The 24,834-nt window shown below is 50.0% G+C and overlaps 2 protein-coding genes across 7 annotated transcripts in view; one reads left to right on the plus strand and one right to left on the minus strand.

The window, feature by feature from the left end:
- Positions 1 to 24,834, plus strand: part of ITFG2 (integrin alpha FG-GAP repeat containing 2) — a 48,550-nt gene that overhangs the window by 2,968 nt on the left and 20,748 nt on the right. For 2 of the 6 annotated variants that reach the window (XR_008511733.1, XR_010135619.1), the window contains exons 2-13: positions 1,703 to 1,798; positions 2,389 to 2,430; positions 2,576 to 2,747; positions 4,800 to 4,939; positions 5,395 to 5,543; positions 5,934 to 6,031; positions 6,457 to 6,510; positions 6,606 to 6,706; positions 7,699 to 7,816; positions 9,235 to 9,408; positions 9,485 to 9,646; positions 22,375 to 22,585. Coding sequence is in view for 2 of the 6 variants with exons in the window: in XM_009247318.4 (XP_009245593.1) it covers positions 1,703 to 1,798; positions 2,389 to 2,430; positions 2,576 to 2,747; positions 4,800 to 4,939; positions 5,395 to 5,543; positions 5,934 to 6,031; positions 6,457 to 6,510; positions 6,606 to 6,706; positions 7,699 to 7,816; positions 9,235 to 9,408; positions 9,485 to 9,588 (1,248 nt within the window). In the remaining 4 variants the exon portion in view is untranslated. 6 annotated transcript variants of the gene reach the window in all.
- On the minus strand, positions 10,957 to 20,812 carry NRIP2 (nuclear receptor interacting protein 2). The gene is made up of 6 exons (XM_009247320.4): positions 20,297 to 20,812; positions 16,371 to 16,523; positions 13,738 to 13,820; positions 13,332 to 13,453; positions 13,025 to 13,077; positions 10,957 to 12,698 (listed from the first exon to the last, which is right to left on the minus strand). Exons 1-6 carry the CDS (start codon positions 20,486 to 20,488, stop codon positions 12,606 to 12,608), a joined length of 696 nt encoding a protein of 231 aa, XP_009245595.1. The 5' UTR covers positions 20,489 to 20,812; the 3' UTR covers positions 10,957 to 12,605.

The raw sequence follows: 24,834 nt of genomic DNA on the forward strand, positions 1-24,834 counted from the left end.
TTCCCACATACACCTCAAGATCAAAAGGCTTTGCTGGAGGAGGGAGGGCCCCAAGAGTTCACACTGTCTTTTTATTTGGCCCCTGATTAAATATGAGGTCTGAAGTTAGATTCTCCAAAACTCCACCATCTTGGGCTGTTTTCAAAACATGTCCCATTTGTAATGGGCAAATTCAAAGAGCCGAAGTCAAGCATGTGTAACCTAGAGCTGTTCAGGTGGCATACTTTTCTGGGGTGGGCCATAGATTGTGTGTAGCCTCAATTCCTGTAACCTCTCCTGCCCGCTAACACACACACCACTAAATGGAAATAAAGAACTGGGAAACTATGGTTGTGTTGGCCTCAAAAGATTGTTTTGTTTTGTTTTTTGAGACAGTCTTGTTCTGTCACCCAGGCTGGAGTGCAGTGGCACGATCATGGCTCACTGCAGCTTCAGGTTCCTGAGCTCAAGTGATCCTCCTTCCTCAGCCTCCTGAGTAGCTGAAACTACAGGTGTGCACCACCACACCTGGCAAATTTTTTTTTTTTTTTTTTGAGACAGAGTCTTGCTCTGTCATCAGGCTGGAGTGCAATGGCGCGATCTCGGCTCACTGCAACCTCCACCTCCTGGGTTCAGTCGATTCTCCTGCCTCAGCCTCCGGAGTAGCTGAGGTTACAGGCGTGTACCACCACGCTCAGCTAATTTTTGTATTTTTAGTAGAAACGGGGTTTCACCATGTTGGCCAGGCTGGTCTCAAACTCCTGACCTCATGTGATCCACCCACCTCGGCCTCCCAAAGTGCTGGGATTACAGGCGTGAGCCACCGCACCGAGCCTTTTTTTTTTTTTTTTTTTTTGAGACGGAGTCTCGCTCTGTCACCCAGGCTGGAGTGCAGTGGTACAATCTCGGCTCACTGCAAGCTCTGCCTCCCGGGTTCACACCATTCTCCTGCCTCAGCCTTCCTAGTAGCTGGGACCACAGGCACCCACCACCACACCCAGCTGATTTTTTGTAGTTTTAGTAGAGACAGGGTTTCACCGTGTTAGCTAGGATGGTCTCAATCTCCTGACCTCGTGATCCACCCGCCTCGGCCTTCTGAAGTGCTGGGATTACAGGCATGAGCCACCGCGCCCGGCCTTTTTTTTTTTTTTTTTTTTTGAGAGGCAGGTTCTCACTCTGTCACCCAGGCTAGAGCACAGTGGTGCAATCTTGGCTCACTCACTGCAACCTCTACCTCCCAGGCTCAAGCAGTTCTCCTGCCTCGGCCTCCCGAGTAGTTGAGACCACAGGCATGCACCACCACGCTTGGGTAATTTTTATATTTTTTGTAGAGACAAGGTTTTACCATGTTGGCTAGGCTGGTCTCAAATTCCTGAGCTCAACCAATCCACCTGCCGCCACCTCCCAAAGTGCTGGGATTATAGGCGTGAGCTACTGCACCTGGCCTCACCTGGCAAATTTTAAAATTTTTTTGTAGAAATGGGATCTTGCCATGTTGCCCAGGCTGGTCTCTAACTCTTGGCCTCAAGTGATCCACCCACCTCCACCACCCAAAGTAGTGGGATTACAAGTGTGAGTCATTGCACCTGGCCAGACTTTTAATAAAGTAGATGAAGATACAAGTTGAGGTCTTGTGATTTCCCTTGGCTAGGCTAAGTAGAGAAGAGCTTGAAGTGGTTCAGCAGAGTCCCATCCTAATGCTTTCTTCTCTCTCCATTTGAAGTTAAATGAACTGGTGGTGGGAGACACCAGTGGGAAGGTGTCTGTGTATAAAAATGATGACAGTCGGCCATGGCTCACCTGTTCCTGCCAGGGAATGGTCAGTATTCACTTCCCTGGGTCTGGAGGGGGGAAGGGATCCCTTCTGTCCGGGGACTGCCTAGGATGAGCCCCACACAGGTGCTCACCCGTGTGTCCTGACTCCCCAGCTACTGGGCCCAGCCACTGACTTGCAACCAATTTGATTCAGGGAGGGCAGCCCCCAGCCAGTGCTCCCATCTGTCCTCACACATGCATACATGGGCTGGGGTGTTTTTGTGTAGTGGAGTACTCCTTGACGCTTTATGGAAGTTGCCTAAGGTTGTCTAATCTTAAAGTATAGTCAAAAATGGGGGCAATAATTTGAATAAGTCTAGAACTATGATAGCCTAGCTCTATTAAATACAGAGTTTCTATTTTATTTTAAGTCCAGATTGTCTTAACCACCTCAGGTCTTCATGTTGCCGTCTGGGTAAACCAGACCTATAGCACAGTAACTCAGTTGATAAAGACTATCACCATAGTTCATATGGCACAAGTTTTCAGTGAGTGATGGTGATTAGAAAACCTGTCTGCTCCTCCTGCTTCACAGAGATCAGGGGGTACTGGTCTCCATTGGCGTCTCCCTGAGCCTCCCTTTCTCTCTTACAGCTGACTTGCGTTGGGGTTGGAGACGTATGTAATAAAGGAAAGGTAAGAACTACAGGGGACCTTCCTTGATTCTTAGCTCACAGTTGAAGGTTAAAGGCTTCAGCTCTGACCTCTGTGATCTGATTATCAGGCTTGTTTCCAAAACTCCCTCCCCAGTCCATCTCTACTATACCTCTGTTTGTCCTAGAACCTGTTGGTGGCAGTGAGTGCCGAAGGCTGGTTTCATTTGTTTGACCTGACACCTGCCAAGGTGTTGGATGCTTCTGGGCACCACGAGACACTAATCGGAGAGGAGCAGCGTCCAGTCTTCAAGCAGCACATCCCTGCCAACACCAAGGTCATGCTGATCAGCGACATCGGTGGGCATGCCTACCTTTGCAGGCAGCCAGGAGAGTAGGAGTCAGTGGATACTAGAGCAGATCCCAAGGGATTGGGGTGAAGGGAGAATCTGTATTCATTTATGCATTTGTTATGTACTGAGCTCCCATGATAAGCCAGGCATCACTGAAGGCACTGGAATTGCCGTAGTGAATAAATAGACAAAAATTGCTGCCCTCCTGGGCCTTATTATGAAGAGACAGAGAAGAAACAATATAGGCCAGGTGTGCTGCCTCTCACCTGTGATACCAACGCTTTGGGAGGCTGAGGTGGGAGGATCACTTGAGGCCAGGAGTTCCAGGCTGTAGTGAGCTATGATCTCACCACCGCACTCTAGCGTGGGACCCTGTCTCTATTTAAAAAAGAAAGGAAAAGAAAAGAAACACTATACATTTTGTAAGATAATTAAGTAGTATATTGGAAGGTAGTAAGTACATGGCTGGATGCGATGGCTCATCCCTGTAATCCCAGCACTTTGGGAGGCCGAGGCGGGCAGATCACTTGAGTTCAGGAGTTTGAGACCAGCCTGGCCAACACAGTGAAACTCTGTCCCTACTAAAAATACAAAAACTAGCCAGGCATGGTGGCAGGCGCCTGTTATCCCAGCTACTCAGGAGGCTGAGGCAGGAGAATCGCTTGAACCCGGGAGACGGATGTTGCAGTGACCCAGGATCATGCCACTGCACTCTAGCCTAGGCAACAGACTCCGTCTCCAAAAAAAAAAGAGAATAAGTGCAGCCGACTATGGTGGTTCACGCCTGTAATCTCAGCACTTTGAGAGCACTTTGAGAGGCTAAGGCAGGCGGATCCCTTAAGCTCAGGTGTTCGAGACCAGCCTGGCCAACATGGTGAAATCCCGTCTCCAGTAAAAATACAAACATTAGGCTGGGCATGATGGCTCACGCCTCTAATCCCAGCACTTTGGGAGGCCGAGGAGGGCAGACCACAAGGTCAGGAGACCGAGACCATCCTGGCTAACCATCCTCTATATATGTTGATATATAAGAGAGTGCATTCCATAAATATTAGAAATTTTTTTTTCTTTTTTTTGAGATGGAGTTTCACTCTTTCGCCCAGGCTGGAGTGCAGTGGTGCAATCTCAGCTCACTGCAACCTCTGCCTTCTGGTTTCAAGTGATTCTCCTGCCTCAGCCTCCTGAGCAACTGGGATTACAGGCGCCCGCCACCACGCCTAGCTAACTTTTGTATTTTTAGTAGAGATGGGGTTTCACCATGTTGGCCTGTCTCTACTAAAAATACAAAAAAAAATTAGCCGGGCGTGGTGGTGGGCACCTGTAGTCCCAGCTCCTCGGGAGGCCGAGGCAGGAGAATGGCATGAACCCAGGAGGCAGAGCTTGCAGTAAGCCGAGATCGCGCCACTGCACTCCAGCCTAGGCGACAGAGTGAGACTTCGTCTCAAAAAGGAAAAAAATTAGCTGAGCATGGTGGCATATGCCTGTAATCCCAGCTACTCTAGAGGCCGAGGCAGGAGAATTGCTTGAACCTGAAAGGTGGAGGTTGCAGTGAGCCAAGATTGTGCCACTGCACTCCAGCCTGGATGACAAAGACTCTGTCTCAAAAAAAAAATAGTAAGTGCAATGGAGAAAATAATTCACAGAAAGGGCTAGAGTGTGGAGGTGGAGGTAGCAATTTTAAATGGAGTTGTTAGGGAAGTCCTCACTGAGAAGGTAACATTTGGTAAAAAAAAAAAAAAAAAAAAGTGGCAAGCAAGGGAGCCATCCAGATAGGAGGCTTGTAGGTGGTGAGAGATACATGGGATGAATTGGGACACTTTGAGTTGCATGTTTGAGAAGTAATATGAAGGCAGAGAGCGGATAGGAGCTGCGGAACAGATGGACCAAATGGACGGGCAAGATGCCGCAAATGCAGGCAGGGGCGGGGCAGACTGAGTGTGAAGTGAGCAGCACTGCAGATCAGGCATGAAGCCGCACTGGCTGGAAGGTGCCACTGTTAGCAGAGGAGCAGGGGCTGCTCATGGGACTCCAGAGCCCATCTTGTCTTTCATGCCCACAGATGGAGATGGGTGTCGTGAGCTGGTGGTGGGCTACACAGACCGTGTGGTGCGAGCTTTCCGCTGGGAGGAGCTAGGTGAGGGTCCTGAACATCTGACAGGGCAGCTGGTGTCCCTCAAGAAATGGATGCTGGAGGGTCAGGTAAGAAGCTGACTCTGGGAAACAAGGCCCCAGGGAGCTGGGAGGAAGGTCTCCTGGAGGAGGCAGTGGGAGAGCAGTCATGAGACGGGGCCAGGGTGGGGAGAAGTGAAAAGTCACCTTGTCAAGAGAGATCCAAAGACCATTTCAAATCAGGGGCTTAGGGGAAATTGCTAGTAACAGGCAAAGAGAAGGGCATGTTGGGCTAAGAATGAGGAGCGTGAAGGTAGGTGTGGAGTGGGCCGCATCAGGACCTAGACCCCAGCTGGGACATGCACAGTGTGGTCTGTGTGGAGAGGACGGTGCCAGGCAGGAGCCCTGGAAACTCAAAATCCTTCCTCCTGCTGCTAGGCTTGAAGCCCAGAGGGCTGTTCCCAGGACTGCTGCCCCCTGCCGTTCTCTGCAGGGACCCACTTCCTTCTCTCTCTGTCTCCCTTTAATCCCATTGCCTGGTGCAGGTGGACAGCCTCTCAGTGACTCTGGGGCCACTGGGTCTTCCTGAACTGATGGTGTCTCAGCCAGGCTGTGCTTATGCAATTCTACTGTGTACCTGGAAAAAGGACACTGGGTCCCCTCCTGCCTCTGAAGGGCCCATGGACGGCAGTAGGTAAGGGGGTACAGGCCAGTGGATGGTGTGGGGGTGCATGGAAGCAGGATGGGCTCCCAGATGCCACATGGTAGTAAAATGGGTCTGCAGTTGGCAGAGCTGCCTCATCTAGGTCCCAGCCCAAGCACCTTTGCCCCACTGGGGAAGATTACTTTAAGACCAAGGGAATCCTGGGCTCTAACTTTGTAGCACCTGAAAGAGGTCCTGAGATTCCAACCTGGCAGCCCCATCCCTGTCTTTTCTGTTTGCCACATGGGCCAGATGGGGTCAGTGGTAGGTTTCTAAGCTGATTCAAATCCCAGAAGCTTTTGCAGGGACAGGGGTTACAAAGCGCTGGAGAACTCAGCTCACCTGGTCTCCCGCTTGGTCCTTCCACCCTCCTGTGCACAGGGAGACCCCGGCTGCCCGAGATGTGGTGCTGCACCAGACATCTGGCCGCATCCACAACAAGAATGTCTCCACTCACCTAACAGGCAACATCAAACAAGGTGAAAGTGTGGTGGGTGTGAGGGTTAGGGGAAATTGATTGGATAACCCATTCTGTAGATACCAGTTAGCCTCATTCTCTAGGAACCCCTGCCATTGCCTAGTGGGCTCATGAATAAAGTGGCCATGGTGGCCAGGATGGACATTATGCATGGGCTTAGTAACATGGAACCAAGGCTGCCCTGGCTACAGCCACTGCTGAATGCCCTACTGCCAGCAGCAGAGACCAACACAGAGTCCCTGATATGGCCTCATTCCCCAGCATGATCAGGGAGATGAGGGCAGCCGTCGGTTCTGGAGGAGTGGAGATCCATAGCTTTCCCGTCATTTCGAGCCCCGTCCTTTCCCTGCTGCTGCGGAACACCCCTCTCCCTGTAGGCTCTGACCTTGCCCTGCCCTTTACATTTTCTTCCTCTGGTCCTCACAGGCCACGGCACTGAGAGTAGTGGCTCTGGCCTCTTTGCACTGTGCACCCTGGATGGTGAGCAATGCTAGGATGGGGTGTGGGGGCTGTATGCCTGTAGGGTCTGCTCGGGGCCTATCCCATCCACGCTCAGCCTGCCTCTTCCCCGGCAGGGACACTGAAGCTCATGGAAGAAATGGAAGAAGCAGACAAGCTGCTGTGGTCAGTGCAGGTGGATCACCAGCTCTTTGCCCTGGAGAAATTGGATGTCACTGTGAGTGGAAAACCTGGCAGAGCAGAGCATTCTTGCGTTTTCCACATGGAGAGATGAGATTTGGAATAATCAGGCTATTCTCACATCCCAGGGAACTCCCAACCTTTATCTTTAGTCTCTGTCTCCTTTTTTTTTTTTTTTTTTTTGAGACAGTCTCCCTCTACCACCTAGGCTTGGAGTGCAGTGGCATGATCTTGGTTTGCTGCAACCTTTTCTGCTAGACTGAAGCCGTTCTGTCACCTCAGCCTCCTGAGAAGCTGGGACTACAGGCGTGTGCCACCACACTGGGCTAACTTTGCTAAACTTTTTGTAAAGATGAGATCTCACTATATATGGTTTCAAACTCCTGGGCTCAAGCAATCCTCTCATCTTGGCCTCCCAAAGTGTTGGAATTACAGGCATGAGCCACTGTGCCTGGCCTTAAGTCTCTTTAGATAGGTCTAAATCCATCTGAAGTGAGTTTGTTTCCTCTTACTCTACCATATTTAATGCTATACTGTGCTGTTAGAAGTCTGTCATTTCCATAACTTCAGCAGAAGTAATAGCCCCAAAGAAAAGTTACTGTAAGAGCCTGGAAGTATGTTATTCATCCCAACTCCAGAGGCATATTTTGTAGGTTTTTCTGGTCCATATATGAATCTCCATTTAATATCACTGTGGCCCCTGAATCAGCAGGTAGGGGCTATACTTTATATTGCCTTCAGGCATGCTTGTCGGTTTAGGAGAAGAGGCAGACCTGGGTTTGAATCCTGATTCTGCTGTCTCCTAGCTGAGTGGCCTTGGATGAGTGACTCTATTTCTATGAGCTGAGGTTTCCTCAGTATAAAATTGCCTACTTCCTAGAGTGGCTGTGAGCATTATGTGAGGTGGCTCATTTGACAGTTCCGTTTACTGCCCAACCCATGGGTGAAATTCCTCCCCAGCTCGCTGTTTATGTCATCCAGAGTCCAGTCCACAGCTCCTTTATGTTCCTTGTCTCTGTCCTTTTTCAGGGCAACGGGCATGAGGAGGTAGTTGCATGCGCCTGGGATGGACAGACATACATCATTGATCACAACCGCACCGTCGTCCGCTTCCAAGTGGATGAAAATATCCGTGCCTTCTGTGCAGGTGACCCCGCCCCCACATGGCCCCTTTCTAACCACACTTAAGTTAGATAGGCATGTTAGGCATGCCACGGAAGTGTTTGCACCTCACTTCCCTTTCTGCCATATCCCCTGATGTAAGTCTTCGTTCAGCAGTGAGTTCTTCAGCTCTTTTGTTTGGGGGTGAGGGGTGAGTGATGTAAGTCTTCGCTCAGCAGTGAGTTCTTCAGCTCTTTTGTTTGGGGGTGAGGGGTGAGTGATGTAAGTCTTCGTTGAGCAGTGAGTTCTTCAGCTCTTTTGTTTGGGGGTGAGGGGTGAGTGATGTAAGTCTTCGCTCAGCAGTGAGTTCTTCAGCTCTTTTGTTTGGGGGTGAGGGGTGAGTGATGTAAGTCTTCATTCAGCAGTGAGTTCTTCAGCTCTTTTGTTTGGGGGTGAGGGGTGAGTGATGTAAGTCTTCGTTGAGCAGTGAGTTCTTCAGCTCTTTTGTTTGGGGGTGAGGGGTGAGTGATGTAAGTCTTCGCTCAGCAGTGAGTTCTTCAGCTCTTTTGTTTGGGGGTGAGGGGTGAGTGATGTAAGTCTTCGCTCAGCAGTGAGTTCTTCAGCTCTTTTGTTTGGGGGTGAGGGGTGAGTGATGTAAGTCTTCGTTGAGCAGTGAGTTCTTCAGCTCTTTTGTTTGGGGGTGAGGGGTGAGTGATGTAAGTCTTCGTTGAGCAGTGAGTTCTTCAGCTCTTTTGTTTGGGGGTGAGGGGTGAGTGATGTAAGTCTTCGTTGAGCAGTGAGTTCTTCAGCTCTTTTGTTTGGGGGTGAGGGGTGGTCACCACATTGCCATCTTGACAATTTTAAATAAGAAGAAATAAAAGACAATAACATCTCCACCCCAAATATTTTAAAGAATGGAAGGAGTTTCTGACATCTGTCTGGGATGTGTGAAGACATCAGGAAGTTCTTTTCCACCTGAGCATGCCAGGTGTCTGTGAAGAAAGTTCTCCTAGAGCATTTTCATTAGTTCCAAATCAGGGGCCTTGGGAGGCAGCACTCACTGTCTGGGTGACTGGGGGATGCATTTGGAAGGAGGAATTGGCACCTAAGAGAAGCCTTACTTTCTGATTGTGTTTTGCTAGTCTTGCCGTTGGGCGAGCAAGGCCGTCCCTCATCACTCCAGGGATATCACTAAGATGGGAAAGGCAACAAATAGCACCTTTTTGGATGCTGTTCTGCCTGGGTTTTGTTCCTATGGTTTTTCTACATCTGAAGTAAGCCAGGTCTTTTCCCATCTTACCTGTTTTACTGAGTTTCCAAGAGAGAAGAAATAGCCTTTAATTTTTTTCCTGACATCAGTGGGAGGATGGGAAGTGCTGACTCGGAGGTCTGTGTTTTGCTGTCTGCCCCCCACCATCGGCACTGAAACTTCCTGACCTTTGTCTCCCTGCCCACATCTTTCAGGCCTGTATGCCTGCAAAGAGGGCCGCAACAGCCCCTGCCTCGTATATGTCACTTTCAACCAGAAGATCTATGTGTACTGGGAAGTGCAGCTGGAGCGGATGGAGTCTACCAATCTGGTGAAACTGCTGGAGACCAAGCCAGAGTACCACAGCCTGCTGCAGGAGCTGGGCGTGGGTGAGTCCCAGAAAAGCCAGTGGCCCGGGTGCCCAGGAAACCCACAGCCTCTTACCCACCCCTTCTTGGCTCTCAGATCCTGACGACCTCCCTGTGACTCGTGCCCTGCTTCACCAAACGCTCTACCATCCAGACCAGCCACCACAGTGTGCTCCCTCAAGCCTCCAGGATCCCACCTAGCTGTACTTGCCTCGTAGCTGGTGAAGGATTCTTCTGAACCCCCACCCTACCCCCAAAGGTATCTGTGGTATTGGCAGGATAGGGAATATGCATTACAGAAATGCAGGATTTGACTCTGGGCATGAAAGATGGCAGCAGCCCTAGGGTGACCGTGAACTATAGACCTCGCAGTCTTTTTGGTGAAAGAAGAGACAAGTTGACCCTCTGCCCATTTCCTTATGGACCTCACCCATTATGCCAGCAGGGTCATAGGACCCTGGCCTTGTTCCAAATCATCTGGGACATGTCCCACTCCCCACTCTCACTGTGTTGAAAACAGAGACTTGTTTGTGTGGCCCCAACACCCATAAGGAAACCAGGCTTTAGGCCCAGGGGAGCAGTGGAGGTAAGGGCTCCACCCCCATCTTAAGCTCTGTCTTCCATGTCACAATTCCAAGTTCTTGACGTTAGTAATTGTTAAAGGAATGGCAAACTGTTTTGTCTTGAGGGCTCTTTCTACAGTCTGGTCTTACCCATGTTCCTAGCAACCCTGAGATGATTTTGCTCCATTTACCAAAGCAGCTGGGTCAGTGCTTTCTCACGTTGCCATATTCTTCAGGTTTAGTCAGCTTCAGAAGCCCTGCTCCCATTTTTCCACCCACCCATTCCCCCAGAAAACAGCTTATTGTCGCCAAGACAATAGACATTTAAAATGTGATGCAGGTTTATGATCCAGACCACAATCAGAATTATATCTTGGGTCATTTATGTGCCGTCTGTTCTTGATTCTCTATGCTCTAAATCGGTGTTTTTCAAACTGTGGTTGTAGTCCTTTGGTGGATTATGGCCAGCATTTTTTAAATAGGTAGAATAGAATAAAGTAAAATAGAAAATAGCTGATTACATTGCTCACAGTGTCGGTAAGTATTGTTTTGTTAGTCATATGTGCATGTGTGTACTGAGTGCCATGTAAAATGTATTCCTGCTGTGGTAAGCTGTGGTCAGAGGAGTTTGAAAGCCATTGCTTTCAAATTCCTCTCAATTATACTGACCCTACTCAGATGGGTCAGCCTGGGCAAGGGCCCACATTTACATTTCCTTTCTGTAAGGGACAACGGGCAGAGTTATCATTCAGCTCTTGATAGGCAGGGAGGAAGTCCAGAGAAGAACATCGACATAGAGAAACAAGAGTTTATTCCAATGGAGAAGCAGCTGAGCTGAGGGCTTGCCACTGGGCCTGGGGTCTGCAGTCACAGAAGCAGCAGGAGGCAGACAAGGAAAGGCACAGCACAAGACCCAGGAGAGCGGACCTTGTGGAGCAAGGCAGTGAGGGCGAGGAAAGCTTTTAGGATTTTGAGACCAGGTACTATGGCACACGTGATAAGTGAGCCCTCTCCTTTCCTTCTGAGGGCAGGGGAGGCAGCTGAGAAAGGGCAGGCCAGGTGTCACGGGCAGCTTTCTTGCCTCCCGGTTCCTTCTGAGGGCAGGGGAGGCAGCTGAGAAAGGGCAGGCCAGGTATCACGGGCAGCTCCTTGCATCCCGGTTCTTCTCTAACCCAGTCAACCCCAGGCTCAAGACTCTGTTTCAGCCCAAGGGTCCCGGTTCCCTTGTTCAGGTTAGCTGCACCACTGTCTTTCTCTACTCCTTTTTTGTTTGTTTTTGGAGACAGGGTCTCACTCCTTCACCCAGGCTGGAATCCAGTGGCACGAACTTGGCTCACTACAACCCCTGTCTCCCAGGTTCCGGCAACTCTTGTGCATCAGCCTTCCAAGTAGCTGGGATTACAGGTGTGCACCACCATACCTGGCTAATTTTTGTATTTTTTAGTAGAGATGGGGTTTTGCCATATTACCCAGGCTGGTCTCAAACTCCTGACCTCAAGTGATCCGCCTGCCTCAGCCTCCCAAAGTGCTGGAATTACAGGCATGAGCCATTGCGCCCGGCCTCTTTCTTTACTCCTAATCCATGATTTGAGAGACTCAAACCAGCCAGAAAGACTCTCAGGGGTCTGGCATCTTAAGGTTCAGGTTCTCTTCACAGTGAGTTCAAAAAAGCCTCTGTCTTTTTGCTTTGGCAAAGCCTGGCAGGGGGTGAGAAAGCCACTGATTCCAGGACAACGCAAGCTTAAGCTCAAGAGACTAGAGATGGGGATAGCAAGAAGGCCTAATGAGGTGGATAGTTCTAGAAATCAGAAAGAATACTGAATAGGTTAAGTCTGCGTGGTGACAACCTCACTATCCTGTCTACCTCATAGGAGCAGTTCTCTACAAGGCTCTTCCACACACACACCCAAAGTTCAGGGGCTCGGTGGGTACAAAAAGCAAATGGAGAAGGATAAATACCTAGCGTTAGCAGAAGTATGTCCAAGGTTTTGCACAGGGTAATCAAACAATAACTGGCTTCAGACATTTGCAGCCCCAGAAAAAAAAAGCTCTCAGCCTTATGAGATGGACATTCCTATACTAACTCCCACTCTTTGTTGTATTGAATTCTGGCTGATGTTTCTTCCCCGACTCAACTGTGAGCAGATGTGCACAGAATCCGAGAGGCAGACACCAGGAGGTCCAGGGACGTAGGTTGGTGAAGCATGGCAGTCTAGTTGTGGGAGATAATGAGCCCCAGAAGGTGTGGTGAGAGACATGGTGGTATGGGAAGTTGAGTTGTGTTTGGGGTGGTATTGGGTGGTGGGCAAGGACAGCAGTCAGCAGAGCCTTCGACCCAGCCCAAGCAGGCACCCCATTTTGCTTAGGTTCCTATCTGTGGTCCTGATTTGGCTTTGCTTTTCTTGGGAGGAAAATGAATCAGAATCCTGGCATCATGGGCCGTCTAGTGAAAACTCCTCCTGGGGAGTAAGACAGCTACTGAGAAGCAGAGAGGAATGTGGCCAGCTGGGGGAAATGGGACAGCAGGGATCAGGGTGGTGATTGAAAGGGCAGACACCGTAGTCCCCAGCTACCTGGCTCCAAGAGCCCACGTTCCCCACACGCCTCTTCTGCTAAGGCAAGGTCTTTCCCTCTGGGGACTGACTGAGACAGCAGTCACTGGCCAGGCTCTTGGTACAAAGGCAGGAAGGGTAGCTCTGAGAACGGGGCTTTCAGCCGCAGCACTCCGTGCTCCAGGTCGATGCAGCACTGTGGGGTGTAGAGCAGTCATGCCAGGTCACCTCAGCCCGTCACCTGCCTCCCAGCCTGCTCCTTTTGTTCCCCCTCCCACTTCCCACAGCTTCCACCTGCCTTTTGCTCTTCCCCCATCCCCATTTCCCTAGACTCCTGTTGGAGGGGGTGACCCAGTTCTCTTGATTTTTCACTTGGTGGTAAGTAAGGAACCTCTAAGGAAGCAAAGGGGCAATTGCCCATCTCTAAGTCACTCTCATCAGAACCCGGTCCAGGCTTCCACACCTGTGCCTTCTACTACTTTTTCCCAGTGCTTTGGATCAGGCCCTGAGTGGGTGCCTTACCTTGAGAGAAAGCAGAGTCTGCAGGCCCAGGCAGAATTCAGGACTCTCAACATCTATAGGAACAATTTGAAAACAGAAGAGGCTGAGGGTTCCCAGTGGTCACTGCTGCCCTCCTCTCAGCCCTTGCTCCTTCTCTGCCCACCCCATCCCCAGATCCGAGGACACTGGCACAGAGATGGGGGATAGTCAGAACATCTCTGGGGACTCCTTGTGCTGCAGCGACTGAAAGTCTCGGCCTTTGCCCCACCCCGAAGAGAAAGGTGAGAGAGAGGCGAGCACCAGGGCTGTTGCAGAAGGGGGGACTTACCCACCACCTGTGCCGAGCACACCACAGTCTCCTGCCCCAGCTGTAGCTCCAACTGCTCCACCTGGGTTGGGGGCCCAGGGACCAGGTCCCCAGCTGAGGCTTTTAGGACCCTTTTGTCTAACCTGTGGTTGGGAAGCAAGGGTTATGGCTACCACAGCCCCTAGAGGGCTCCACCCCATTAATCAGCAAGTGTCCCTCTCTACTATGGGTTCACCTCCAACCCCTGACCTCACGTGGGGTCTAAATCCTTGCCTTCTCTGCCAGAGTCTTCTAGCCACTCTTTTGTTAAATAACAGCTTTATTGAGATAAAATATGCAACTGTCGTCACTATCTAATTTGAGAATATTTTCATCACCCCAAAAAGAAACCCTGTCCCCCATTTGCTTGTTTGGGCCACTGTCTTACCCCAGGCGGCTGAGACATCCAGCAGAGATCCGATTGTATTGGGTGCCTGTGTCCACGGCCACTCTAAGCAGCTGGTCCTGGCACTAAGAAAGAGGGATCATGGTGAATCAGTGAGTCCCTAGGAGAATGGGTTGGAATTGGATCCTTCAGTTTCCCAGCCCGTTGATGATTCCCTTCTAGAAATGAGTGGAGAAAATGAACTGTCTTTAAAACTGGCTTTTATCGGGGCCAGGTGCGGTGGCTCACGCCTGTAATCCCAGCACTTTGGAAGGCTGAGGCGGGTGGATCACTTGAGGTCAGGAGTTCAAGACCAGCCTGACCAACATGGTGAAACCCCGTCTCTACTAAAAATAAAAAATTAGCTGGGTGTGGTGGTGCATACTTGTAATCCCAGCTACTCAGGAGGCTGAGGCAGGAGAATCGCTTGAACCCGGGAGGCGGAGGTTGTGGTGAGCCAAGATCGCGCCATTACGCTCCAGCCTGGGCAACAAGAGCAAAACTCTGTCTCAAAACAAACAAACAAAAAAACTGGTTTTTATGAGACTCATACAATAGGGGCAGAACTCCCAGATAAATAAATCAAAAAAGGAAGTGGGCCAGGTGCGGTGGCTCATGCTTGTTAGTTCTAGCACTTTGGAGGCAAGAGGATCACTTGAAGCCAGGAGTTCAAGAACAGCCTAGGCAACATAGCAAGACTCTGTCTCTACAAAAAATAAAATGGAAAAAAAAAAGTGGTTATATGTGATGGGTTCATAAGTTTGGGGAAGATCTGCCAGAAATGGAGAAATGGTGACCTGTTTGTTTAGAGGAATCCTTGGGAGTCTGATGGCCTCCTGGTTCAAAAACTCCAGGTTAGGAATAGAGGAAGGATGAGAAGACTGGAATCCCCTGTTAGGAAACTCAGATATGGGTAACCAAGAAGTTCGCCACTGGAAACAAAGGAAGACAACTTCACCTACTTTGGGACATAGACAGACATTTTGATATACACTTGGATATACACACAAATCGTTTTCTCATTCCAAACATTCATTGAGTATCTACTACAAGATATGTTACCAGAAGGTACATCAATGAATGCTATTCTTTAGGAGTCTAAAGGAAGTAAAATATAACTCTACTATATGGCAGAAAGTTTTATGGTCTATAAAAGGATGTGAATGCTGTGGCTCACACCTATCTATAATCCAAGCACTTTGGGAGGCTAAGGTGGAAGGATCGCTTGAGGCCAGGAGTTCAAGACCAGCCTGACCAACGTGCTAGTCTAAAAATACAAAAAAAAAAAAAAAAATTAGCCAGGTGTGGTGGCGCACACTTGTAATTTCAGCTACTCAGAAGACTGAGGTGGGAGGATCGCTTGAGTCCAGGAGGTTGAGGCTGCGGTAAGCTCTGATCATACCATTGCATTCCAGCCTGGGTGATAGAGTAAGACTCTGTCTCTAAAAAAAAAAGAACGGAAAAGTCAAGGGGTGCGGTGGCTCACACCTGTAATCCCAGCACTTTGGGAGGCCGAGGTGGACGGATCACCTGGGGTCAGGAGTTCGAGACCAGCCTGACCAACCTGGAGAAACCCCATCTCTACTAAAAATACAAAATTAGCCAGGCGTGGTGGCATTTGCCTGTAATCCCAGCTACTCGGGAGGCTGAGGCAGAAGAATTGCTTGAATCTAGGAGGCGGAGGTTGCCATGAGCCAAGATCACACCATTGCACTCCAGCCTGGGCAACAAGAGCGAAACTCCATCTGAAAAAAAAAAAGGGGCCAGGCACCGTGGCTCACGCCTGTAATCCCAGCACCAGGAATTTGAGACCAGCCTGGCGAACTTGGTGAAACCCTGTCTCTACTAAAAATAGAAAATTAGCCGAGCGTGGTAGTGTGGACCTATAGTCCCAGCTACTTGGGAGGCTGAGGCAGGAGAACCGCTTGAACCCAGGAGGCAGAGGCTGCAGTGACACAAGATATGCCACTGCACTCCAGCCTGGGTGACAGAGCGATACTCCATCTCAAAAAAAAAAAATTTTTTTTTAAAAAGGACATGAGTAATATGCCTTAGAGGTTGGGAGGGAGGAAAGGCTGTTTCCTACTGGGGAAATCAGAAAAGGTTTCAGGGAGGAGGTAGCATCTGAGCTGGGCTTTCACTTGCAGAATGCGGACCCAGAATGATTGGAGAGCAAGAAGAGAGTAATCCAGGTAGAAGAAGCACAGAGCAAAGATGGTGGCCGAGGACCAGTGGGAATTTATTGCAAACGTTCAATAGTGACTGAGTGGTTAAGTGGTTCCAGAGATTACAGGGCCAGTGCCTTAGAGCACATGAGTTTTTTCCAGAATTACGTTATCCATGCACACACACCATTTGTCTGTGTAGAGTACACTGAGGAGTACTTAATTTAAGGATTGTATTTTGACCAAGGAAAGGGGGCAGAGTATTGGTGGTGACAGATGGAGTTGCACCAAGGAGACATGGGTTGGGGCAGGGAGGAAGGAGGTAGAGGATCCTGGTTAGGTCCAGGCTAGGGAGAGAGGTGCCCTTTCTCCCTCCCTCCCTCTCCCATCAGGGCAGAGCAGAAAGGAGAGCGGGTGAAGTGAGTGCAGGCAGGGTTGTTAATGAAAGTGTGTCCCTGGGAGGCCTCTCACCTTGCAGTTGACCAGAAGAGCTGGAATCTCGGTCCTGCTGGTCTTCCTCCTGCTCTCCTGGCCATGAATCAGGGCCTGCACCCGGGGAGACGCCCCCTGAAGCCAATTCGGGTTTCCCTCCACCAGGCGTCTTTGGACCACACTGTGCGGCTGCTGGCTCCATCACAAAACAATGAAGGTAGGCAGTTCTAATCCCAGGTATCCAGGCTGCTCAGTTACCCCACTTAGATATCCCAGGATGCTCCCCCAACCCCACCCCAGACCTGAGCCTTACCCTAGGAGTTTACCCTAGGGTCCCAGATAATGAGAGCAGAGTAAGCCCCAGTATCAAATCATGCCATTTTCCTTGGACACCCATAGATTGCTCAGCAGTGAAGAAATGGAAAAAGGAGAATGGTCCATTCTCCGTTAAACTGACTTAGTAGCCAAAGGGACATTTCAGGAATTAGTATGCTTGGGGGAAGTTTTGTCTCAAACTTACATTTTTTTTTTTAACTAGGAGGTTTTTTTTTTTTCTTCCCCTCTGACCTCATCCTTCAGTGGGCTTCAGATCCCAGGGTTGGTGGTGTGATGAAAAACAGTAAGAAACTCAAGAACTAGGCCAGGCGTGGTGGCTCACACCTGTAATCCCAGCACTTTGGGAGGCCGAGGTGGGTGGATCACTTGAGGTCAGGAGTTCCAGACCAGCCTGGCCAACATGGTGAAACCCTATTTCTACTAAAAATACAAAAATTAGCTGGACGTATTGGCGTGTGCCTGTAGTCCCAGCTACTCGGGAGGCTGGTGTGATGGTCACTTGAACCTAGAAGGCAGAGGTTGCAGTGAGCCAAGATCACACAACTGCACTCCAGTCTGCTTGACAGAGCAAGACTGTCTCAAAAAAACAAAACCAAACAAACAAAACTCTTAAGAACTAGGATGCTGGGAGTCATCTTTGACCTGTCCGTCATCTACAGCCACTCCCATTCCATCCAGCCGCTTCCCAAATTCTGTAAGTTTTGCCTCCTGTGTAGATCAATCTGTCCCTCCTTTCTTTCTCTCTCTTCTTTCTTTCCTTTCTTTTTCTTTTCTTTCAAGATGGGATCTGGCTATGCTGCCCAGACTGGACTCTAATTCCTTGGCTCAAGGCATTCTGTAGCCTCAGCCTCCTGAGCAGCTGGGACCAAAAGCGTAGGCCACAGCACCTGGCCTCCATCCTTCCTGTTACTGCCTGTGTTCCAGACTCCCCACAGCTCTCTTGGATCCTTGCAACACCTTCCTAAGTTCATAACCTGTCTCCAGACCTGTTACCTTTCAAATACATCTGCTTGGAGCTTCAGACTGGAAGCTAAAAACCTTGCTACTCCAAAATGTGGTCCTCAGATCAGCAACTCTAACATCATTTCAAAGCCTCTTAAAAATGCAGACTCTCATACCTACCGAATCAGATGTTTCATTGTGACAAGATCCCCAGGTGATTCATGTGCAGGTTAAAGTTTGAGAAGCACCAAAGTAAAACATGAAACTAACCATGTATTCTCTTATTTAAAATGCATCAAAGACCCCCCACCCTACCCCGCATTGCTTGCATGATAGAGCTCAAGCTTTTGAAGGTGATCCGTAGCCCAGATGACGGGCCGTGCCTCCTTCCCTGCCACTCTTGTTTATGGGCCCCAGGAACACCGCTCATACCAGGCTGCTTTTTGCCTCCATGTCTTCACTCCTGTCTCCTCTCTCCTCTCTTCCTGAAACTCCTCTTCCTCACTCTTCTCGAGGCTAGACTGGATGACTGGCTTAACACACTTTATTTGAGAGAGAGGTTGTATCTTAAGTTTGAGATTCCGTGTACATCCTGTAATGCAGGATGTACTCTCTCCAGGATACCCTCTCTGAGTTCTTCATGCTCCTCTCTCCATACACGCCAAGCTGGGGTCCCTTGTCTTAGCTCCCTTTGCCATGCTTCTCACAAATGTTATGTATGGATTTTACTCCCCCATTAGGCTGGAGAGCCCTTGAGTCTACCTCACTCATTTTTATATCCCAGGGCATGGCTCAGCATCTAGTAGGCACTCAATAAATGCTTGCTGTAGACTAACTCTTCCCCCAGGCTCTATGCACCTCTCCACCTGCCCTCTCTCCTTGGGAGCCTGGGATTGTTTTTCTACCCTTAGATTAATGAGGCCCTTGGGATTGCTCCTGGCAGCAAGGCTGCCAGCAGGAGACCCAGTGCTGGGAAAAGTTCAGTGAGCTCTGGGACTGGCTGGAGAGACTGGCTCTGCACTTCCCATCTTCCACCTTCCCACGATGGACACAGGCTTCAGGCCCCTCCCACTGGTGTGCAGTTTGCTCCACAGCCATCCCAGGGAGGGAGACAATGGGGTCTTCCCTACCTGTTGTGCCTTTGCTCCCAAAGCCATAGGAGGTAACTGCTAGAGATCAATTGGGGATATCCTAGGCAGAGGGGAGAGGTGAAAAGCCCAGGACTTTCTCATCAGAAGGTGGGACCTGCCATTCCGGGATGGCAATGTCAGTAGAGCACCTTCTCCTGGGGCCAAACAGATGTAGGATGGTCCCCAGTAGGTTCTAGCCATTGAGAGCCAAAGAACCCGCTTCCCTGCTCCATCCCTGTTTTTCAGCTATGCTTGCTGCCGCTGCAAGTAGGAATAAGCCCCTGGCAGTTCCCTGAATTAAGTCTCAGTGCAATCCCTTTTCTCGTTGGGAGCTAGGGAATTGCCAGGCCTCTGGGCTGTGGTCCTGGTGGGGGCAACCCAGGCCGAGAGGAGTCTGGAAAGGTGGCGCTAAGTAGGGAAAGGCAACGAGGCGCTGCCTTGGCCTTCAGGTTTCCGGGGAGAAACAGTTGGTGGAGCGCAGGCCTGCAGACATGCTTCCAACCTCTCAGTACAGCCTGGTTGAGTACCTCTTCTCAGACTAGGAGAGGGGACAGGGAACCAACTGCTCCCAAGCCTTTCTACAAAGGATTTCCTCTCTTCCATGGGTCAGAGGCCAGGAATATTTCTCAGACTAAATGGAGTAATAGCTGGGGGAATAATAATAAGAGCATTTAGATAGTGCCTGCTATTAGGCACTGTTCTAAGTGCTTTAAATATATTAGCTCTAACAACTCTCCCAGCAATCCTATGATTGATTTGATTCTCATTTAACAGATGAAGAAACTGAGGCACAGAGACGTAAAGTCAATTGCACAAGTTAGTAAATGGCAGAGCCAGGATCTGATCCCAAGCGAAGGGGCTGCGCAGCCCCGCTTGTCAGCACTGCTTCTCAGAGGGGAATGCCTGAATCTGTCCCCAGCCCACTCACATCCTCACTGTTACTCCCCTGCCCCATTCCTCTGAGGCCAAAGCTGCTGCAGACGGATGGGAGGAGAGGAGCCTGGAAGGTCCATTCCACCCAGGAGTGGGGGGAGCAGCACTCAAGGCAGCCAGGGGCCCCTGGCAAGAGCCACACAAAACCCTGATCCCCTGGGAAGGATGGAGACCCCCCGACGTTTTGATTCTGAGGAGAAAGGACAAGTGGATAGACAGGTGGAGGGAACCTGTGGTTCGGGGGGAGCAGGAAGTCACAACCCTAAACTGGCCAGTCCTCCAGGCCCTCCCGGTTGTAAGTGACCACTCTAGAGGGTTCCTGTGTTCCTGTAAGCCCCCACTCCTAAGCAGCCTAGCTCCTTACCACCCTCAGGTTTGGGGCCATTAGAGGAAAAAGGCAGGGAAGCCGAGCAATGAGAATAGGACTCCTCAGAGCCACCAAACCATGGGAACATCCCCAGTGAAGAGCCTCGAGTTGGCAGGATGACCTCTCCCCATCTCAGCAAGGGAGCGGGACCTGAAAGCTGAGGGTCTGCACTTTCTGGTCCTGCCTTTCCTGCTCAGGATCTGGGAAGTGGAAGGAAAGGGCCAGGGGACGCTGGCGGGGGAGGGGGGATGCCTCACCAAGTCCTTGGAGGTGCCGAGCCTCTTCAGGCTGTCCAGCGGGAGCAGGTCGGCCGAGTCCTTGTGCAGGAACTGGGTGGCCTGTTTGAGCCGGCGCTGCTGGCTCAGGTGGGCTCGGTCTCGAAGCTGTGCCTCCTGCCCCCTCGTCCTGGCTTCTCCCTCATCTCTCCTGGCCTCCTGCTTGGTGCTCATGGCCCCTGCTGGAGGAGTGGGCCAGGGGCTGCTCAGTGGTGGGGGGCGTCACCGAGTCCTCTCTGCTTCTTCCTGCCGGTCTCCGTCCCGTGCTGCAGCTCTCTTTCCAACAGGAGGGTCTCCGCGGGAGGGAAAGAGGAAAAATAAATAACGTGCAGGAGCAGCCGCGTCAGTCTCCAATTTCCCGAGATTGCTGTAGAGGGAGTGAGACTCCGGCTGGAAAAACCCAGTCCTAGAAGAGAGGGAGGGTTGGCAGGGCCCACAGCTGGCTGACTTGGCCGCGTCCCCAACGCTGGGGTCCTGGTCAGAGCGGGCGGTGGGTGGGGCGTGTGTGTGTGTGTGTGTGAGAGAGAAGGAGAGTGAGAGACAGTGCTGTAAACTGTCAGGGTGCCCGTGCCAGGTGGTTTGCGAGGAAGCGCTTGTCACTGTGTGGGGGCAGCAGCCTTAGTGCACCTCCCAGTGTGTGTGGCCCCCGCCCTCCTCTGCATCCCTCCCAGGCTTCCCAGGACTGCCCAGCTGTTTTCCCCTGGTGTTCTCTGCAGCCCAGGGCTGGCGTGCAGGCCAGTAACTGGGTTCAGATCAGAGAGGGGCAGCATGAGAGCGTCCTTCCCTCCTCTCATCCCCCTAGCCTTACCTTGTTAGGTCTCTTGCCTCCCACCTAGCAGATGTCAGAGTCTTTAACTAATTACTCTGGATTCTGGGTTCCAGGGAATGGCAGGAACAACTCTGAATCTTCCCACAAGTAGCAATTGTCCCTGGCATCTGTCTCCTTTCTATGACTCTCCTCAAGTCCTGGCTCTTTAAAAAGTGTTGTATTTCAAATATACAGAAGTTATAAAGAATAAGATAACCAGTACTCTTCACTCATCACCAGTTTAAAAAATAAGCTGTTGAAGCTCCCTGTGCTCTTCCACTTCCGCCTGCTGAAATTGGTGTTCATCAAGCCCAGACTTCTTTATATTCTTTATGCAAATACTTACATATGCATTCTAAGCAATATGTCGTTGGTTTTGTCCTACTCACTGTATTTATTCTTCTGCAATCTGCTCTTTTTTGCTTAATAGTTTGTTAGTGAGATTCATCCATACGGTATGCCTGGCTCTAGTTAATTGACTTCACCTGCTGTGTAACATAGTATTCCACTAGAAGCATGCATGACATTGAGGAAATGTAGGTTATTTTTCATTTTTAGGTCTAACAAACAATGCTGCTATGAATAGTTTTGCACACATCTCCTGGGGCACCTATGTAGGCATTTCTCTAGAGTATACACCTACACCTAGGAGTGGAATTGCTGGGACATCCCATATACAGCTTTGCCTTTTTGGCATATTGCCAGAGTGTTTTTACCAGTGCACACTCAGACAGCTGCACACGGGGGCTCCTGAGGTTCCACATCCTCTCCAGCACTTGGTATCAGACTTTTTCTAGCCCTGGCTTATCAGCAGATTTTTCTCTCCAGCCTTTCCTCTTCACCATCAGAGAAACGCATTGGCCAAGCACCTGTTTACCTGTGTTGGACACTCACAGGGTGATTATCTCACCTGAGCCCTGCTCCCTGAGGGTGCAGTCTGACTCAGACAGCTCCAAGGCACATGCACGTTCGGACAAACCCCATGTCTACTGAGCTTCTAGGAACCAAGCCTCTTTGAGACACTTTCACAACCACTGCAATTATATGAAGAAATACTGTATTCTAATCCCCATTTAGAGGGAGAGAAAGTGTTACGGGTTGAATTGTTTTCTTCACCCCCCAAATGTACCCTTAACCCCTAGTACCTCAGAAGGCGACCTCATTTAGAGATAGGGCCTTTACAGATATGGTGAAGTTAAGATGAGGTCATTAGGATGAGCCTACTCCCATATGACTGCGCTCTTATTAAAAGGAGGAAGTTGGACGCGGAGAGAAATGTACATGGGGAGAACGCCACGTGAAGGCTGAGTTCGGGATGATGCATCTGCAAGCCAAGGAACACCTAAGATGACCAGCAAACCACCAGAAGCCAGGGAGAGGCGTGGAACAGACCCTACCTTACAGCTATCAGAAGGAACCAACCCTGCCAACACCTTCCTGTTGTACTTTCAGCTTCCAGAACTGTAAGATGACAGATTTCTATTGTTTTAGCCACTCAAGCTTGTGATACATACTTTGTTATGGCATCCCCAGGAAACTAGTACATTAAGTCTTAGGACCCAGCACGGTGGTTCACGTCTGTAATCCCAGCACTCTGGGAGGCTGAGGCGGGTGGATCACCTGAGGTCAGGAGTTCGAGACCAGCCTGGCCAACATGGTGAAACCCTGTCTCTACTAAAAATGCAAAAAATTAGCTGGGCATGGCCAGGCGCAGTGTCTCACGCCTGTAATCCCAGCACTTTGGGAGGCCGAGGCGGGCGGATCACGAGATCAGGAAATCGAGACCATCCTGGCTAACACGGTGAAACCCTGTCTCTACTAAAAATACAAAAAAATTAGCCGGGCACAGTGGCAGGCGTCTGTAGTCCCAGCTACTCAGGAGGCCGAGGCAGGAGAATGGTGTGAACCCGGGAGGTGGAGCTTGCAGTGAGCTGAGACCACACCACTGCACTCCAGCCTAGGCGACAGAGAGAGACTCCGTCTCAAAAAAAAAAAAATATTAGCTGGGCATGGTGGCACACACCTGTAATCCCAACTACTTGGGAGGCTGAGGCAGGAGAATCGCTTGAAGCCAGGAGGAGGAGGTTGCAGTGAGACGAGATTGCGCCATTGCACTCCAGCCTGGGCAACAAGAGTGAAACTCCGTCTCAAAAAAAACAAAAAACAAAAAAAACAAAAAACAAAATTAAAAATTAGCCAGGTGTGTGACTATGTACCTATAGTCTCAACTACTCAGGAGGCTGAGGTGGGAGGATCACTTGAATCGAGAAATTCGAGGCTGCAGTGAGCTATGATGGCACCACTGAACTCCAACCAGGGTGACAGAACGAGACACTGTCTCTGAAAGAAAAAAATTCTTAGAAAATATGCCCAAGATTCAGTTATGATATAGCAGAGCAAGCAGTCCAGTCCTTGTGTTCTCTCTCCCAAGTTCTATTCAATTTACACTGTGCCTAAAGGAGAATACTGATAGAGATGATAAACACGGAAGGAAAACCAAACTGCAATAGGATGCTATCTCTCAAGATTTGTCCCACCCAGAGCCCACCTTCATTTAGACTTAGCTTTAGTGGAACTTTCCAGCTCCCTCCCATGTCTTGACATCCATTACCACCATATGTTTGCTTGGGATAGAGGTCAAAGAGGATCCTCTGGCATGTTTTGCTGGGTTCCTGTAGTCATTTCAACAGGATTAACTATAATCTATAATTGATAGATTATTGAGTGAGACACAGCGTGATGCTGGGCAGGCCCCAAGCTGAAAAGCATCTCCTCCAACTTACTTTATTCTTAGCAATTCATTCCTTTGGTTTGAAAATTCTTCAGCATCTTCAAGAGTCCTTTACTAATGCATCCTTTGGGGGAGTTGTGCTAAATTATCAACTCACAAGGATGAGATGGCTCTAGGGAGCCAGCCTGCCAACATGGATGGGCTGTCCCAGGCTCTCAAGTGAGCTCAGGTCTATACACTGCACCCCAGGGAAGAGTAAATGTGCCTGGGGCATAGAATGGAGACTTTGGAGTTTGGAGTTTGGAGTTTGGAGTGGGTTTGAGGACATCAGCTTCTCTTTTCCAGTTAGTCTGATAAGTCCTTTGTTGCCTGGCCCTGGAAACCACTTGTGCTCCGAAAATGCCATTCTCTGGAATGTAGCTGTGGAGTAGGAAGAGAGTTGGCCCCTGTGTTCTGTAACTCAAGCAAGTACTGTCTCACTACCATCTCAGGGCAAACTCAGCAGTAAGGAGAATCCCTCTTGCCTTTTTGTGTTTCTTGGTTTCTTCCTTTGTAAATACAAGGCATAGTCTCTGCCCTTCCCCCAGATTGCCAGAAGAATGGGATATATTGTTCTAGCAATATAAAGCTCTGAGACCTTTCTGCAGGACTGTAGACACCCCTTTGCTATGATAGTGAAGAATGTGGGGAATGTTGTGAGGCTGGCTGAGTTGCCTGGCCTTGCCCATGACACCTCAGTTTCCTCCCCTCATAATTTTTTTACCTAACAGAGAATTAAAAAAACAAAACAAAAAAACAATTTAGCTGGGCACAGTGGCTCATGCCTGTAATCCCAGCACTTTGGGAGGCCAAGGCAGGTGGATCACTTGAGGTCAGGAGTTCGAGACCAGCCTGGCCAATGTAGTGAAATGCTGTCTCTACTAAAAATACAAAAATTAGGCAGCCATAGTGGCGCATGCCTATAATCCCAGCTACTCAGAT

This window comes from Pongo abelii, chromosome 10 (assembly GCF_028885655.2).
Source record: "Pongo abelii isolate AG06213 chromosome 10, NHGRI_mPonAbe1-v2.0_pri, whole genome shotgun sequence".
Taxonomy (NCBI): Eukaryota; Metazoa; Chordata; class Mammalia; order Primates; family Hominidae; genus Pongo; species Pongo abelii.

Coding starts and splice junctions, on each gene's coding strand:
- NRIP2 (XM_009247320.4), bottom strand. CDS start 20,488: ATGAGCACCAAGCAGGAGGCCAGGAGAGATGAGGGAGAAGCCAGGACG. Junction 16,524..20,296: donor TCGGCACCTCCAAGGACTTG/GTGAGGCATCCC, acceptor TGATGGAGCCAG/CAGCCGCACAGTGTGGTCCA. Junction 13,078..13,331: donor GTGCTCGGCACAGGTGGTGG/GTAAGTCCCCCC, acceptor TTGTTCCTATAG/ATGTTGAGAGTCCTGAATTC.